The 17,102-nt window shown below is 38.7% G+C and overlaps 1 protein-coding gene across 2 annotated transcripts; it reads right to left on the reverse strand.

Moving 5' to 3' along the window:
• Nucleotides 1-110: 110 nt before the first annotated feature.
• SPRYD7 (SPRY domain containing 7) lies at nucleotides 111-16,227 on the reverse strand. 2 transcript variants are annotated; one of them, XM_082434530.1, is made up of 5 exons: nucleotides 15,900-16,222; nucleotides 10,664-10,780; nucleotides 8,305-8,471; nucleotides 3,579-3,681; nucleotides 111-283 (listed from the first exon to the last, which is right to left on the reverse strand). In XM_082434530.1, exons 1-5 carry the CDS (start codon nucleotides 16,003-16,005, stop codon nucleotides 186-188), a joined length of 591 nt encoding a protein of 196 aa, XP_082290656.1. In that variant the 5' UTR covers nucleotides 16,006-16,222; the 3' UTR covers nucleotides 111-185. The 2 variants fall into 2 exon arrangements, with proteins under 2 accessions (XP_082290656.1, XP_082290657.1); XM_082434531.1 differs by lacking the exon at nucleotides 3,579-3,681 and having other exon boundaries at nucleotides 15,900-16,227.
• Between the last annotated feature and the right edge of the window lie 875 nt (nucleotides 16,228-17,102).

The following is a 17,102-nucleotide window of genomic DNA, read 5'->3' on the forward strand; positions in this document are numbered from 1 at the left end:
TTATCACAAAACCGAAGTATTTTAAATCACAACTTCAGGATGGTATATTGTATACATTGGTTCCTTAGACAACATTAACGAGCATATTTTTAAGGATATATTGTCATCTGTAGGTCAGGTAAAGCTTTATTAAATGGTAAACACTTTTAACAGTGCAGAAATACAAGTTTCAAAAACAAATACATTCAGAAGATCTGCTGTTCAAATAATATCTTTTCAAAACCAGGTGGAGGAGTATGATAAAATTCACTGAACTGGCAATCCAAAATTGCACTGTCATCAACTAGAGATAGAAAAAAAGAAAATAAATTAGAAGCAAACACCTTAATTTGAATGAATACATAAATTATAAACTGTTTTCATAATGCCATAATATTAATAGGCAGGAAGAATAAACGCATCTGCTATCCAGGTTACAAAACATGATCCTATTGGGTAAAAATAACCACAATGAAGAATAAAATCTATCAAGAACACTGAAAGGAAATACATCAAAATATTATTAATAATTATTTCTAGATGATGTAAATATTGGTAATTTGAGTTTTTCCTTATTTACCTACCTGTATCTTCTCAATTTTACACATTAAGATAAATTACTTCTTAAAAAATATTTTATTAAAAAAATTATAGATTCACAAAGAGTAGCAAAAATAATACAGAAATTCCTGTGTACGCTTCACTCAGCTTCCCCTAGTGGTAACATCTTACACAACTACAGTACAATATCCAAACCAGAAAACTAACACTGATACTAACACTGTTCATTAGACTGCAGGCCTTATTTAGCTTCTACATATTTTTACCAGCATTTACTCAAGAAATGAATGCATATATCCCCACAAAGACTTGTACATGAATGTTCACAGCACCTTTATTTGTAATGGCCAAAAACTGGAAACAACTAAATAGCCATTAACAGGTGAAGGGAAAAAACAACTGTGATATATCCACACAATGAACTATACTACTTGGTAATAAAAATCAATGAATTGTTGATACATGCTACAACATGGAAAAATCTTAAAATAATTATGCTGAGTAAAAGTAGCCAGACAAAAAAAGAATACAAATTGTATGATTCTATTTATATAATACTCTAAAAATGCAAGATAATCTGTAGTGACAGAAAGCAGATAGTGGCTGCATGGGGTGGGTGGGGAGAGGTGAGTAGAAAGCATTACAAGGGGGCAGGAGGAAACTTAGGGGTGATGAATATGTTCATTATCTTGACTATAATGATGATATGGGTGTTCACTTTATAGCTACTTGTTAAACTGCACATATATGTTTAATACACATTAGTATTTTACACTTCATAATAAATGCAGAAAAAAAGTTAAGTACTGGATTTGACATTCATGAACTCACTAGTGATTTTAACAAGGGTGGCTTCAGTGAAGTGGTGGTAAAGGCAGCCACACCAGTTGAAGAATAGGTGAACGATACAATATAAACAGTGACGGAAGCTATTCTATAAGAAATGCAGACATATAGAGAAGGGTAAACAGAGGACTGGTGAGGGTACGAGTTTAAGGGAGGGTATTTTGGAATGAGAATGATTCAGAATGTTCAACAGACATTGAAGAGAGAGGTTGATGACATGAGACAGAGACGAAATAATGACAGTAAAGTCCCAGAGTTGGGGAGTTTGAAATCTAGACCAGAGACAGTTTTTTGAACATGAAGGGCACCACTTCCTCTAAGATGGGATAGGAAGAAGACAAGACTGGAGTAGATCCAGAAAAGCTTCAGGAGGATGGGGAGGAAAGCTGGAGTTTACCACTGATGGTCTGTTTCTCTATAAAGTGGAAGGGAAGGTCAATCTATGGAGAATGAATAGGGAATTCAAGAACTACAATGAAAGTCTGGAACGTGCAGAGACGTAACAACACTTTTCTTCAGTGTTATGCAGTGTTGTCTCTCCATAGGTTGAATGTAAGAACTGACAAAATGAATGACTGGATGGATCTAGCATTAGGGATGGGATAGAAGACAAAGGGTAAGGGAATTTGAATTTTATTTTTATCTTTGATAGTATCTGGCTAAAATATTTGATTTAATTGGACTGATTTATCAATTTCAATTTATAAAATACATTACTATATATGATTTACTACCTTTAACTTTATTACATTAAAAATAATGCCAAATCAAAGAAACAATTTAGAATAAAAATCTCATTTGCTATATTCATTTATAACTCAGTCATTCTACTGATATTTATTTCATTTCTCAGACTAAACTATTTTGAATATTAAGCTACGTTCCCATGTATTTAAGTAAATACATTTCTTTTAGGCTTACCCAATATTGCAAATAAACTAACCTATATCAAGTTTAAAAATACACCTTTACATGCAAAGACATGCAAAGGTAGAGAAGGCAAAAATCACTGAAAAGTAACAATTTAGGAAAAAAGAAGATAAATGAAAACCTTAAAATAAAGCACAGGCTATGACTGTTATCAAATTATTAAATATTTTTATTTGTTGCTGTATATTTTTCTGCCATCCCGAACAAACACTGTTACTTTTCCAGTAAGTTACTACAAAAAAGTTAACAATTAGTTTTTATTATGGTTCAAATCCTTAGATTAATTGATTAAAGTAATTAAATGAGAAAATGTTTTTAGAGCAACTAAAACCACAGGCAGAAAAATCATATACCTGTTGATTTAAAGTTGATAACATAAAAAATGAAGAATAGAGTGATAAAGGCACAGTGCTTATGTATATTTTTTATAGAGAGATACCTTATTTTTTAGAGATACATATAAAATAGTTAAGAATAAATTGGTATAATGTCTGGCATTTGCCTCAAAATACTACAAGGAGGGGGAGATGAAGAACAGGAGGACTGCAGGGAGGAGATGAAACGTGATTGGCTGCTAGTTGATAATTGTTTGAAGCTGAGTGATGGGTACATGAAAGTTCATTATTCTATTCTCTTTACTTCTATACATGTTTGAAATTTTCTGTAATAAAATTAAAGTAACTAACTGGTACAGAGTCATCTCTAAGTAACCCAATTCTTGGAGGGATACACTTGTACAGGAACTATAGTACTCACACATACATGGCTATCAAAAGCAAAACAATCAATATGAAACCATTCTAAGTCAATATTTGTCTCAGAAGAGTTTTAACATTTAGGTAATTTTATAAAGGTAACCAATGCTCAATCTACATGAAATTCCCATCCCTATTTCCAAAATATTCTTTACAATAACATTTCCTGGCCATCTAACCCTCTCTAACAACTGGCAGAAATATCTTTTTGTAAATTCCGTAAAGCTTTTTGGAACTTTCTAGAATATAAGACTATATGATATAAAAGGGAATATGGTTATTGCATATTTAAGTATAATCATTGTATTTAGCAAGTTTGTTTTTTAAATATATGGGGAATAAAAACTTTCCTTAGTCCTGCCAAGTGGGATTGTGATAACCTACTGAGTACACTACAGAGGTCCTTATTAACTTGTCCAGCCTTCTGAATGACAGCTATAAAGTTAATGAAAATGCCAAGCAAAAGTTAACATATATCTATTAATGTTTAGAAATATTTTAGCTTACCATAAACAACTGGATACACTGTCCCTCGTATACCTGATGCTGGACAATGCATGTTTTTCCCATTCAAATATACATTTAATTCTACATGGTCATATGTAATACCCTAGGAAGCAAAGTAAATATTAAAAAGGGTAAAAATATACATGTTCCATAAAAACCTGAACAGTCAGAAAGCACTGATTGGGGAGGATGGAAACACAAAAAACTAAGCAAAAGGTCACAATAGCTTGTATTAAGGTTTACAGTTAGGTAGAATTCACTTGAACTGAGCTAAAAAAAATTAGTGGTGATTATGTGGGGGGAAAAAGGTAAAATCCCAAGAGTCCACATTAAAGGTAAAACTAAATCCTAGTATTATATTCAGATAATCTGGATTTTATATTTTGAATATTAAGATGATATAAGTACTATATACTGTAAGCAGAGAGACCTTTTAAACTCATATAGAATACACTGTTCTTTATATATAGAATTTGATCTCAAGGGAGGAAAACAGTGAAGTTTTCACCATTAGGGATTATTACCTGTCACTGCTTTCAATTGTGATGAATTGTCTTTATACAACATATTTCCAAAAAGAAATGATATATTTCTGTGTCTCTTTACCTTGGCTTCAAATATGTCCAGTGAATTACCAAGGTAAAGTGGGTATTTACAACTGCATATAAGTGGTAATTAGTATCAAGTTGAAAAACAGAAAAACAACAGCTCAAAAGACTTTAAAAAGACAACAGGGGCTTCCCTGGTGGCGCAGTGGTTGAGAATCTGCCTGCCAATGCAGGGGACACGGGTTCGAGCCCTGGTCTGGGAAGATCCCACATGCCACGGAGCAACTAGGCCCGTGAGCCACAACTACTGAGCCTGCGCGTCTGGAGCCTGTGCTCCACAACAAGAGAGGCCGCGATAATGAGAGGCCCGCGCACCGCGATGAAGAGTGGCCCCCGCTTGCCACAACTAGAGAAAGCCCTCGCACAGAAACGAAGACCCAACACAGCCAAAAATAAATAAATAAATAAATAAATAATTAAAAAAAAAAAAAGACAACAGAATAAAAATATATTACTTTGTACTTTATTAATGGTACAAAAATCACAATAACAATTATTATTATTAAAATGCTGGAAAACAAATAATCTGTATTATGTACCAAACACTATTCTAGGCACTTCATATTTACTCATTAATCCTTGTAAGATAGGTATTTTTATTATCCCCATTTTACAGATGAGGTAGCTAAAGCACAGAGAGGTTAAATAATTTACCTGAGTTTGCACAGTTAGGAAGTGGCAGAGCTGGGATTTAACCTCATGCAGTATGGCTTCGGAAAACTTATTCTTAATTGCCATGCAATTCAAAACTTCAAAACTTTTAAGAACTTTTAAAACTCTCTTTAAGACTTTGTACAATATTTACTAATTGATGACAAAAAGAGCTTTACTTTGAAGAATTAAGAATAGACAGTGGAGACCTTTCGATAGAAACCATCACAGTCCAAGAAGCAACCACTTCAAGGATTTCTGACTGTGGATAAATTATATGAACCTACAAGCTTTTAAAGGCAGAAAAAGATCTTACAGATGGTCTAGTCTTAACTCCCTCACTTTCCAGTTAAGACAGCAAAGGCCCAGATGAGTCAATGTGTTAAGCGCTATAAAAGATTCTCCTCAAATCTTAGCAAAGCCAGGGTTAGACTAAACACAGAAAGATAAACGCTGCTTTTGTTTCATTTCAGTTTACGTACTTAAATAATAAAGCTAAGTGATGGCTAGGATTAGCTTTTTTAATGAATAAGTCTGTTTTCATTAAAAAAACATGATTACAAAAATAAATAAATAACATGATTACATAAAAAGCAGTGTGTTACTCTCTTTACAGGATTACCGGGAATCCAGCAGTTCAGATCAGCAGGCTGTAGTCTGGGCACCCTTCCCCACCTGGTGGCAGCATCACCTACTGCAAGCAAGCGAATTTTCAACCCTGCCCTCCAGCACCAACACCCAAGAAAAAAGCGAGGAAGGATGTGAGAACCTCCGCCCTCCAGCAGCAGAGTTTAAGTTCGAGTATTTTCTAACTTACTCTGTCTTTTTTTTTTTTGGCTGTACCAAGTGCATGAGGGATCTTAGTTCCCCGACCAGGGATCGAACCCATGCCCCCTGCAGTGGAAGCGCTGAGTCCTAACCACTGGACCGCCAGGGAAGTCCCTTAATCTGTCTTTTTATATGCTCTAGAAACTAGGTTTGATTCTCTCATAATGATACCGAGAAATGTGATGCGTTCTGAGGATTTATCAATAATTATTTGCAGGTTTGGTGAAGCGACTCTGAAATTAGACTGCCTGAGATCACTCCAAATAAGAAGTTATTACTTAACCTTTAATCTGTAAAATGGTAATAATAGTACCACCTATTTCACAGGGTCATTAAGAGGATTAAACAATTTAATCCCTGCCAGGCACTTAAAGCCGTTCTGGCCCATAATAGATGCTAGAGAAGTGTTTGCTATTATTATTATTGTTACACAGAATGTTTATGAAACTTCTCTGAAATTAAACTGAAAACTGCAATTTTAAAATGTAATCTGCACTTTTCAATACTATATATAAAAGGAAAAAATAAGCATAAGCTGTTTCAGGAATGCCTCCCTGGTGCTGTAGTAGGCCCTGTTAGTACTGTATGATTACTGTATAAATACAATCATTTGGTTAGATGTTGAAATCTTGTTTTTCTTGATTCTCCTGAGAGAATGGTATATGACTGAAATTCTACACATATGAGAATGTTTTTCCTGTCTTATAATTCATTCCTCTTTTCCTATGCTATTGTCAGTAATTTAGTGAAATTTGTTCTCAAATGTTTAAACTAGGAAGATAAAGTTAATAGAGTAAGATAATGTTTTACTTTTCAGGGTTCTGCTTATATTTCATCTTTTTGAGTCCTCCTTTTATCAGAATGGGCATAAAAACTCGAAGTCTAATTTATTTATTTATTTTAATTTTTGGCTGTGTTGGGTCTTCATTGTTCTGCGTGGGCTTTCTCTAGTTGTGGCGAGCGGGGGCTACTCTTTGTTGCAGTGTGTGGGCTTCTCATTGCAGTGGCTTCTCTTGTTGCGGAGCACGGGCTCTAGGTGCACAGGCTTCAGTAGCTGTAGCACGCGGGCTCAGCAGTTGTGGCTCGCGGGCTCTAGAGCACAGGTTCAGTAGTTGTGGCGCACGGGCTCAGTTGCTCCGCAGCATGTGGGATCTTCCTGCACCAGGGATCGAACCCGTGTCCCCTGCATTGGCAGGCGGATTCTTAACCACTGCGCCATCAGGGAAGTCCCTCAAAGTCTAATTTAATAATGCTGACAGACTAAAAATGACATTCTTAAATCTGTCAATTTGAGGTATCAGTCACCTCAGGGAATGAGACAGGAAGGCAAGAATAACACACAGAAGTTCAGTAGATCAACAAAGAAAAACATTTGTTACTGATTAACCTTTCTTATGTTTGAATTTCATTTTTTAGTATAAACAGGTTGATGGCAACAACTTGACTTCAAGATTCTCTTCCATGAAATAACCATTTGAATAAGGGTGTTCTACATTATGGGCATCCGGCAATGACCTACAAACACAGAAGCAACTATTCGAAAGGAAGAACAAGGAAAAGCAGATTTTAAAAATGGTTTATGCCTTTAGTTTCCTTTAGTTAATTTAGGAAAAACATACTTTCAATAATTTACCTATTTAAAGACTCTTCTTCACATTTTTTAAATTGCATAAAAGATCAGACCAAAATTAAAAATCTTCATTTCCACATCTTCCTTCACTCTCTTCAAAATATTGTATACTTCTTTAATTTAATAACCTGGATTTACCTCGTCTGTTTTATCTTATTATTAGAAACTCTAATTATTTACAGATTCCTTTCAACTTGGTATGAGAGCCAGGAACCCAAGGCTCTGCGTAAGGAGACCCAAGAACTCTGTTCTCAGTCAATAGCTAATGGCCTGAACTCAGTGTGTAAGGTTCTTGGACAACACTGTTTGAGAGGAAGTATCTGGAAAAAGACAGAAAGGGATCTTTGGATTACATTTTCAATAGGGTGGCTTTGGTAGAGACTTAAATATATCTAGTTGGGAATAAAAACAGAGAAGTCAATAATATGTAACTCCTTCTATCCCCTGCTTTCCAAAAAATGTTTTCTACAATCAAGCCTTAGAATATTGAGTCAGTTTTTTGAAGAGTTCTGAGAGTGAAGGAAGTTTAATAAGGTTATGTTTAACGAGGACCAACACTCCTGATAAAATGCTGTACTTCTTTAACAGAAGTTCATAACAAATTAAGCAATAAATGTCAAATTTTTCTCTAAGAGATCTCCAGCTGCAAAAATACCTAATATTTTCTAATATAAGGGTTAGCAAACTTTTAAAATTGTGGGCCAAGATTTCTTTTATGTGAGAGAAGCAGGAAATGATCAGCAGCCAACCTGTCATCAACTCTCCCTTAAATGGAAATAAGGGTTCACGCTTATTTTCCTGGCCAGTGGCAGCTCTAGAAAGGAGAAGGCAGTTAGGTAAGGCAGCAGCATCTACATCAAGTGCTCTCTTTGGAAAACATACTACCTCATTAGATCCAATTCTGGTGCTTTGGAATTCAAACCACAAACTCAGAGGCAAAACTAGAAATACTAAAAGCAGTTCAAGTTTAATAATTTACAGTGGAAAACAACTCCACAAGAAAACTCACCACCACGTCTCCCTCCTGTGGAAGGTTGTTTGCTGGCAGCCTATTTTTCTCCTCGTTGTTGTGATATAGGGCGCCATCATTTCTCATCACCAGACTGTGCACATCTCGGCCAAGAGGGATCTGATTCAAGTTAACTTTCTGAGTTGCAACGCCAATACCCCAGATTCCTAAAAATATAATAGTTTAAATGCTCCCCAAATCTGCAGAATACAAGTATGAAAGAAGTTGTTTTTAAAGAAAGTGGCATATTATCACTAAACTATTTTTTTGCTAATCTTTAAAAAAATTCTTTTAAAAGTAGTTTGCAAACTATACCATGTTCTCTTGCAGATGTAGTACAGCTTGGGAGATAAGCGAGTGGGCCCTGGAGTTGTACTGCCTAGGTTTAAATTCTGACTTTGCTATGTCATCTGGGGCAAGTTACTTAACCTCTCTCCGCTTCCTCACCTGTGAACTATGGATTCTAACAGTACTCACCTCTTAAAGTTATTAGAAGATACAGCAAGATCATCCAAGTGAAGCACTTGGAACAGTGTAAGCATTAAAAAAAAAATGGGTAAGTAAAGCACAGAGGAAGTATTTTTAAAAGATACTAGCTATTGCCATTATTATTATTATTCTCTAAAAATACTATTAAAAGCTACACAATGAATTTAAATGGCCTGGGGTTCTAGTTCAAGCACCACCTTTGAGAAGCAGGAATTTACTGTCTTTACTTTTTGCATCTATAATATGTGACATATAATATATGACCCAGTCAGTATCATGGAGAGGAGAAAAATAATGATAAAGTGTAAAATGATTTTCTTATCCAATACCTTAAGTCCATGAGTTTAAAACCTTTTGGTCTAAATTGACTTTTAAAGCAAGCAGCTCTCTTCTTAATCTAACAGAATACCTACAGCCCCTGGTTACATCTCAAACTGTTTCCTTCTCAGTTTTTATCAAAATTAGGTAGGAGAAATTCTATAGATCAAAGAATGTTTGAAGACCATGTTGTCAATCAATCAGTTTTCCTGGATTGAGTGAGACCATCAGAAAGCTGCATGCCTGGACTTCACTGTCTTGGCCTCCTAAATAATTTGATTATATAATTTATCCTCCAAGGTGGGACAAGAGTGACAGCAGGTGATAATACTAATTTCATGGGACAACAGTTCTGCACAGGGTTACAGAGTCCCCTTACTCCTAAAGAACTGTGCACACTGTGATACACTTGGGCACAACTGCCTGAAGCTTTCATTGAGGGAACAATGCTACAAACTCCAATAATGCACTTATTCTAGAGATATTATTGAGGATAGCACCCTTTATAGAAAATCCACATAAAAATTTGTATTACATTTCAGGCTCAAGGAACTACTCGCTTCTCTTGAGAAAAGGTATGTTATACTTGAGAAGATTACAGTAACCAGAGACATTTTGCAGCCAGTGAGTTAACTTACAAAAGAATGGAATGGAGGACAGATTCAAATTTATTTCACACACTTAAGAAAAATCAGTATTTAAAATGAATTTAAAAAACAAGCCCCAGAGGAATATTTTATGTCATTCAAGTAAGAGTAGGAGCAGAATTAATATACTCCACTCTAGATTTCCTATTCTGTACGTATATTACTCATGCCATGTTTCACTAGACATTTCTTTATAATAAAGCCTTAAAAAAATTTCCCCATATTCAACACTGCCACAAGTTAACTAATTAATAACTATCATAATACTCATGTAGAATTGCTATACAACTCAAGAAACTTCAGAATTAAAAAAAATTTTAAAAAAATTTAATTGAAGTATAGTTGATTTACAATATTGTGTTAGTTTCAGGTGTACAGATTCATAAATTTTTAAAGAGACTTTAGACTTCTATCAGAATTCTAAATCTGCCAATTGCTTCAGAAGACATTGAATCAGGGAATCTTAACAAGAGTTAAGAGAAAAACTCAGGGTCATAAGATTAATTTTATCCTAAGATAAAACAGCAAGAGTCTACACCTTATATGCTTGACCAAATGAAATGGTTTATCTAGCTGCCACTAATAATTAACCATATTAATAATAATGCTTGTGCCTTAAACTGAACCAGTATGTCCTGTCTTTAAAATGCTTTCATACATATAGCTCATGTGAAGCAGGAAGGGCAGCTCCTGTAATCCATTTTATAGATGAGAAAACTGAACCTAATATAACGAAATTGACTAATTAAACCAGGATCACACAATAAGATGTGGAAGAAAAAGGTCTTCTAAGTAAGCGTTTAGTGTTTTTTTAATTACCTCATTAATCTTTTTCATATATTGAAAATTACTCCTCATATTTAGAATAATTAGGACTTTTAATAGTCAAGTACCATTATACCAACCTGTGGACTGGATTTTGAATTCAAAGTAGCTTTTGTTTTGATGTAAAGGTGCACTGGCTAAACAACCTCCTGTTCCACATATTCTTCTTCCATTTTTTACAATGACAACATCCGTTCCTAAACAAAAGAATACAGACACTGTGTAAAGTTTTGTATTCTCTTATCCAACAATCAAGGTTAATTTCTGTTTCACTTTTAACTCTTGGTCTCCAAAAAATAGGGAGACTATATATACTTTGAAATATAAGAATATTGATAAATTATTTAAAATATTTAATTTACTTTTTTCCTGGGAGAACATTAATATTAATTTGTGGCTAGAAATCTTGTTTAATTAGGCAGTTTCAAATAAACAGTAATTCTTAATTATACTGAATATTTAAAACACTTTTAAGGTAGAAGTAGACTTTTGTTTTTTTGGCTGCGCCACGTGGCTTGCGGGATCTCAGTTCCCTGAACCCCGGACCACGGCAGTGAAAGCCCAGAATCCTAACCACTAGGCCACCAGGGAACTCCCAGAAGCAGACTTTTTAAATTTTAGCCAATGAATCAATTTGATGATTTCATAAATATCTTGATTTAAATAAAAACATAAACACTTAAAAGAAACTGGCAAATTAGTACCATTTTCAGTTCAATCTAAACAAATCAATCTGCTAAAAACTGACTGAATGTCTACTAGGTACAAGGTCCTATACTAGTGCATTGGTCAAGTAAGAACTGAAGATGAATGGAACACGGAAAGGAACATACATCTATGTTCTTAAAATAGCTGACACGGGGCTTCCCTGGTGGCGCAGTGGTTGAGAATCTGCCTCCCAATGCAGGGGACACGGGTTCGATCCCTGGTCCGGGAAGATCCCACATGCCGCGGAGCAACTAAGCCTGTGCACAACTACAGAGCGTGCACTCTGAAGCCCAAGAGCCACAACTACTGAAGCCCGTGTGCCACAACTACTGAAGCCCACACACCTAGAGTCCGTGCTCCGCAACAAGAGAAGCCACCACAATGAGAAGCCCGCGCACCACAACGAAGAGCAGCCCCCACTCACCACAACTAGAGAAAGCCCGCGCGCAGCAACAAAGACCCAACGAAGCCAAAAGAAAAAAAAATTGGGGCTTCCCTGGTGGCGCAGTAGTTAAGAACCTGCCTGCCAATGCAGGGCACACGGGTTCGAGCCCTGGTCCGGGAAGATCCTACATGCCACGGAGCAGCTAAGACCGTGAGCCACAACTACTGAGCCTGCTCTCTAGAGTCCGCGAGCCACAGCTACTGAGCCCGCGTGCCTAGAGCCTGTGCTCCACAACAAGAAGCCACTGCAACAAGAAGCCCACGCACCACAACGAAGAGTAGCCCCCGCTCGCCACAACTAAAGAAAGCCCGCGCCCAGCAATGAAGACCCAACGCAGTCAAAAGTAAAGAAATAGCTGTCATGGAAAAATGCTAATTTTAGGATTTAAAAAATGTTTGTAAGATAGCTGCTGTCAATCATATTGCAAATATGTAAACAAGATTTTAACATCATTAAATGCACTGTATTTTCATGGAAAATTTTAGTTCAAATAACATTTGATAAATGAGAGTGAGAAAAAGTCTCTTGATAATGTGACTCCAATACCAATTCTTTTCCAAATATTGATTTAGGAAAGCTTATCAGAGAACATGAAGAAAGTTAACAAAATTCTAAAATGTAAGAAATATCCCGTAACATTGAGGCATGTGATTCCCAAGATCTGTACCAGTATGACTTTTCTGGTAATAAATGTACAAGCCAAGCAGATCTGGCTGTGAGAACTGTAGGGAACTCCTCCAGAGGGGGTTAAATAAAACTAGAACATAGTAACAAAAGGTATGAACAGGGAGGCAGGTCTCTCATTAACTCACTGTTGAATTCATACTTAAAAAATTATTTGGGACAAATACATAAGAGAAATACCAAATTTTCAGATTTTATCACAATTCTAAACTGGTTGATTTAAGAAAGACACTCTCTTATTTAAGGTAAAACTAAGATCCTATTATATGATTATTAAAAATTTATTAGCATTCATTTTTTTTTCTAATTACAAATGTTAAACCGCAAATTCTGGGAAAGTGTCTGTATACATAATTTACATCCTGCTGCCCCATATACCTCAGCAGTTTCAACTGGAGAACATCCAGGGCCCAGCTCCTCCTTGATGGCAAAGACCATGGAGTGCTTGGCATCCAGCAGACGCTCGACAAATAACTGATACAGAAATGAATGAATACACTCTGCTAAGTACTGTGTAGTGGACATGTAGCATCTGTTTTCCCTTTGCCAACAGACTTCCCTTTGGAGATCAAAACAGTTCCAAGGAAGCTGACTCAGTCTCTGGTTTCAGGGGTACAGCTTTGACCTAGGTTAAGTCAATCAGTGCATTCCACATTTCCCGGCCACAGTGACTGAGTGAAAAACGGTTATATGACCTAAGCCACTACCATCAGAGATAGTCTCAGGACTTTTGCAGAGAGAATGAAGGGATAAAGATTCTCTCATTCTTGCTGGATCTGAATGAGGAAGCCTACAGCCCAGGGAGAGGCTGCAAGTTATCATGGATGCCAGCCTTCAGGAAGAAGCAGCAGAAGACAGAGGAAAGAGAGGAAAAGAAGCTCAGTCCTTAGCAGCACTGAGTCTTCCTGAAGATAGTGCTGTTTTTGTACTTTTTAAATTTACATGAACCAATAAATTTCCTTCATTGTTTCAACTATTTTGAGTTGCAGATTTTACGGCTTGTAACTGAAAGCATCCTAAGTGAAAAACATTTCAAAGAACTATGCAAATAAATGGTATTTTTTTTTCCAAACCCAGCAATACTTTTTGGTTCTCATACAAAACTCTGAGTTGGAACCACAGAACCAACTCTGAATATGCTATTATTCTCTTACTTCAACCTCATTTCTTATCTCCAAGGCATTCTGCTAGGTACTGAGATGTTTTATACGGAAAGATGGATATATTCACAAAACATTCTAGAGTGTTTGTGAATCACTGGGGAATTATCTTAAGCTTATTCCATTTCTCTTTTTTAAGTACAAAGATATCTTATATTTGGATCTATGTGATTTGTACAGTTTCATTAATTATCAAGATTGTTTAGAAAGCCAAGGCAAATTTGAGTTTAGCCAGAACACATATAAACATAGCCAAAGTGTATTTTTTAAAAAACATTAGACATTTCCAAATGAATGGCATCCCTTTCAAAGTAGCTACCTTGGAAGACATTCATTTCTAAAAAGTCAATTCACAATTAAATACGGAGGTTGTGGTAAAAATGAAGATATTTATAAAAACTACTCCACAGAAAATCCCAAGAGGAATTCCAAATCGTTTTAAGTGATGCAGCATCACCAAAATAAGTGACAACTTTGAAAGAGACAACATTCATTTGCATATTACATGTATAGACTATTTTCTAAACAAAAAACGGCAATCACATTCTTTAGGTGACCTAATACAGCCTTTCACATATCCAAATACAGGCATATTCACTCAGTGTGCTTCTCATATTTCAACTTAAGATCAACTGATGCTTGAAACCTGTTCCTAACTTGATGAGCCTCTCCTCATATTATTTGCTTTCTAAAATCATGCTTCTTCTGTGACTGAAGAATTTGAATTTACTGGCAGACAGGTTAAGAAAAGTTTCCATGCAGAAAGTAATGAGGGATGACATTACTCTACTGAAAGATGCTGGGCAGCTTTGGAAAAAGGAGAACATAGTGGAATGAGTACAAGTGACCGGTTCTTCGTGGAAGAAGAGACCAGAGAAAAGAAATCCTTTAAAGAGCAGATTGTAGTAATTCAGGAGTTTGGCAGTAGAGATAGAAAGAGCTAAAGATGACCATACGCTCTAGGAACTACGTGTGGTTTTCCTTTACTGTGTTCCTAGCATCTAAAACAATGCCTACCGCGTAACATCAGTCAATAAATATCAGCTGGGTGAATGAATAAATGAAATGGAAACATTTTCTGAGGGAAATTATAGAATTTGAACATCTGTCTATAAATGATGAATAAGAAATAAAGAGATACACATACATATATATTTATGTATCAGGGTTCTATATTATACTTGGGAAATCTAAGAATTAAAATACCCACATACAAAGTGGTAAACAGTTATCACATTTGTGATTTAGTACATGCTATAGACATATAATGAGCAGAGTATTTCCAGAATTATAAAGAATCTGGGCGGGAGAGGGTTTTGCTATAAATATTAAGAATTCCCTTTGTTATTTCAATGCACTGTCCTTTAGCCAAAGAGAGATGTGGGAAAAACTGTAAGTGCAGATGTATACTTTGAAGAGAATTATCTGCAAAAAAGACAGTACTCTGAAATTATTATAGTGGGAAATCTCTCCTTCTAGAACCATATTCCAGAAGCACGGAACTACATGGGACAAGCCTAAGAACAGACGTAATAAGGTGGTGAAAGAAGGTACAGAGGGGAGGAGAAGAACGTTAGGAGAGAAGCTGTAAGCTCATTCGACATTGGAAGGAAAAAACATAGATGCGAAGAAGCAAAGCGCTGTTTTATTTCTGCAATAGCCTGACCTGCTGGGAAGAGGCCGGTCAGGAGAAATTACAACACCTCTAGGCGTGACTAACAGGAGTGGGACAGTGGGAGGTTTTCGTTGAAATGACAGGTTCTGACCTGAGCGGTGGCTTCAGGCTTCTGCAACTTGCCTTCTTTTGACTTTAGGAGGTGAGAGGAAAATCATTTCCAATAAAACAACCAATAAATGATGGGCTAAGAGAAAGCTCTCAGGGCAGAGGAAGGAGCCGAGGACAGCGAAAGCTTTCTGAAAATGTGTGGGACTGGATGGAGCTCGGCGGTGGAGCACCGTAGGAGGAGCACGGAGTCCTCCCCACTCCCCTCGAAGGTGACGTCTTACGAGTCCCAGGAGGCGGCAGCCGGGAGGACACTGCTGTGGAAACGGGTAGGTCCACACACCCATCTTCCCAAGACAGGACCTGACAGGGCTGCGCCGCTCTGAACGCAGAGCCGGGCCGAGGTGGGGTCGACCGGAGTCTGGAGGAGACCCGCGAGGCCAAACCGGGTCGAGGGCAGCGTCACAGGGTGAGGGACAGGGGGCGGAGCCCGGCGGGGCCCGGCAGCGTGCGGTCCTCGTGACTCCAGGCTGACCCCGACCAGCCGCGCCCGACCCGGGGTGGGCCGTTGGGTCTGGGGAAGGGAGAGCCCTTACCCATGTGCTGCGTGTCCAGCTGCACGGCCGGCATCTCCTTCAGAGGGATGTGGCCCGTCCCGCCATCTCTGCAGCATCGCAGGCAGCAGAACACCGAGGCGGCCATATCTCAGGGACCTCCGACGCCGCCGCCACCGCCTGCCGCGCCTAGACCGCGGCGGCACCACCCCCCACCCTCTGCTCCGCCTCCCGCCCCCTCCCGAGCGCCGGAGGGCGTCTGGGTGGAGCGCGGAGGCCGGTACCGCGACGCCGCAGGCCGGGAAGGCACAGCGTAGGCTGAGGCGAAGTCAGCCTAGGCGGAAGATACTGAGGACCGGCTGGAGGGGCGGGGCCGAGACGGGGGGCGGGGCTAGTGGCGAGGCGAGGCGGAGCGCGTACCGGACGAGCGGGGGACGGCGTGCGCCTGCGCGCGGGAGACTTTTCCTTTCGGGCCTCCCCGTCTGTGTCCCGATATTGACGGCTGCGCGAACTTGTCTGGTCTCTACAGAAGCTCAGGGGTCTTCGGGTGCTGTATTCTTAAAACTGTGTCCCCCACTTCGACGTTATCTTTAGGGATGAGTTGACAGAGGCAAATCTGGCTGGGGGAGTGGGAGCTGATTTAGAAGAGCCCCAAAGTTTCCCCTGCGCGCCCAGGAGTGAGAGAACTTTGCCTCCTCGGAGAGCCTCCGCCACACCCCCCCATCACGGCCCCCCTACCGTGGCGGGTTTCTGAAGAGTTTTCTCAAGTCCTAAACAGACGCACAGGGCCCTGGAGTAATGGCTGTTAGTGACTGCACCGTGGATATGCACCCGACTCTGTAAATTGTCGGTCCTGCTGCATTTTAGGTGCAGAGATGGGCGTTCCGTGACCTTTGGTGCCGCGCGGTCGCGGGAGCCCAGGAAGCCACCCCGGGAGGGGACCCCTGGGGCGGGGCGGGAGGGCGATTCTTGACGGGCCTCTTCCAGGCTCACCCTGTTCGTGGACAGAGGATTCGGATTCTCATGAGTGTGATGGGAACTCGGAGGCAGCGGGAAGGCTGCGGGGCCTCCAAGGGAAGTACTCAGTTCCTACCGCCTGTTCTTTCTTGCGTCCACGTAGGATCCTCCCGTGGCGAGCGCCTGTCATCTCCGTGCTTACTTAGATCATCCGCCCCTGATCCATTTTTGCATCTTATGATAGCATTTGGCGTCTGGAGATGGTCTGGGACGACCTCTAGAATTAAC

The sequence above is a fragment of the Balaenoptera physalus genome, assembly GCF_965194825.1.
Source record: "Balaenoptera physalus genome assembly, chromosome: 18".
NCBI classification, from domain to species: Eukaryota; Metazoa; Chordata; class Mammalia; order Artiodactyla; family Balaenopteridae; genus Balaenoptera; species Balaenoptera physalus.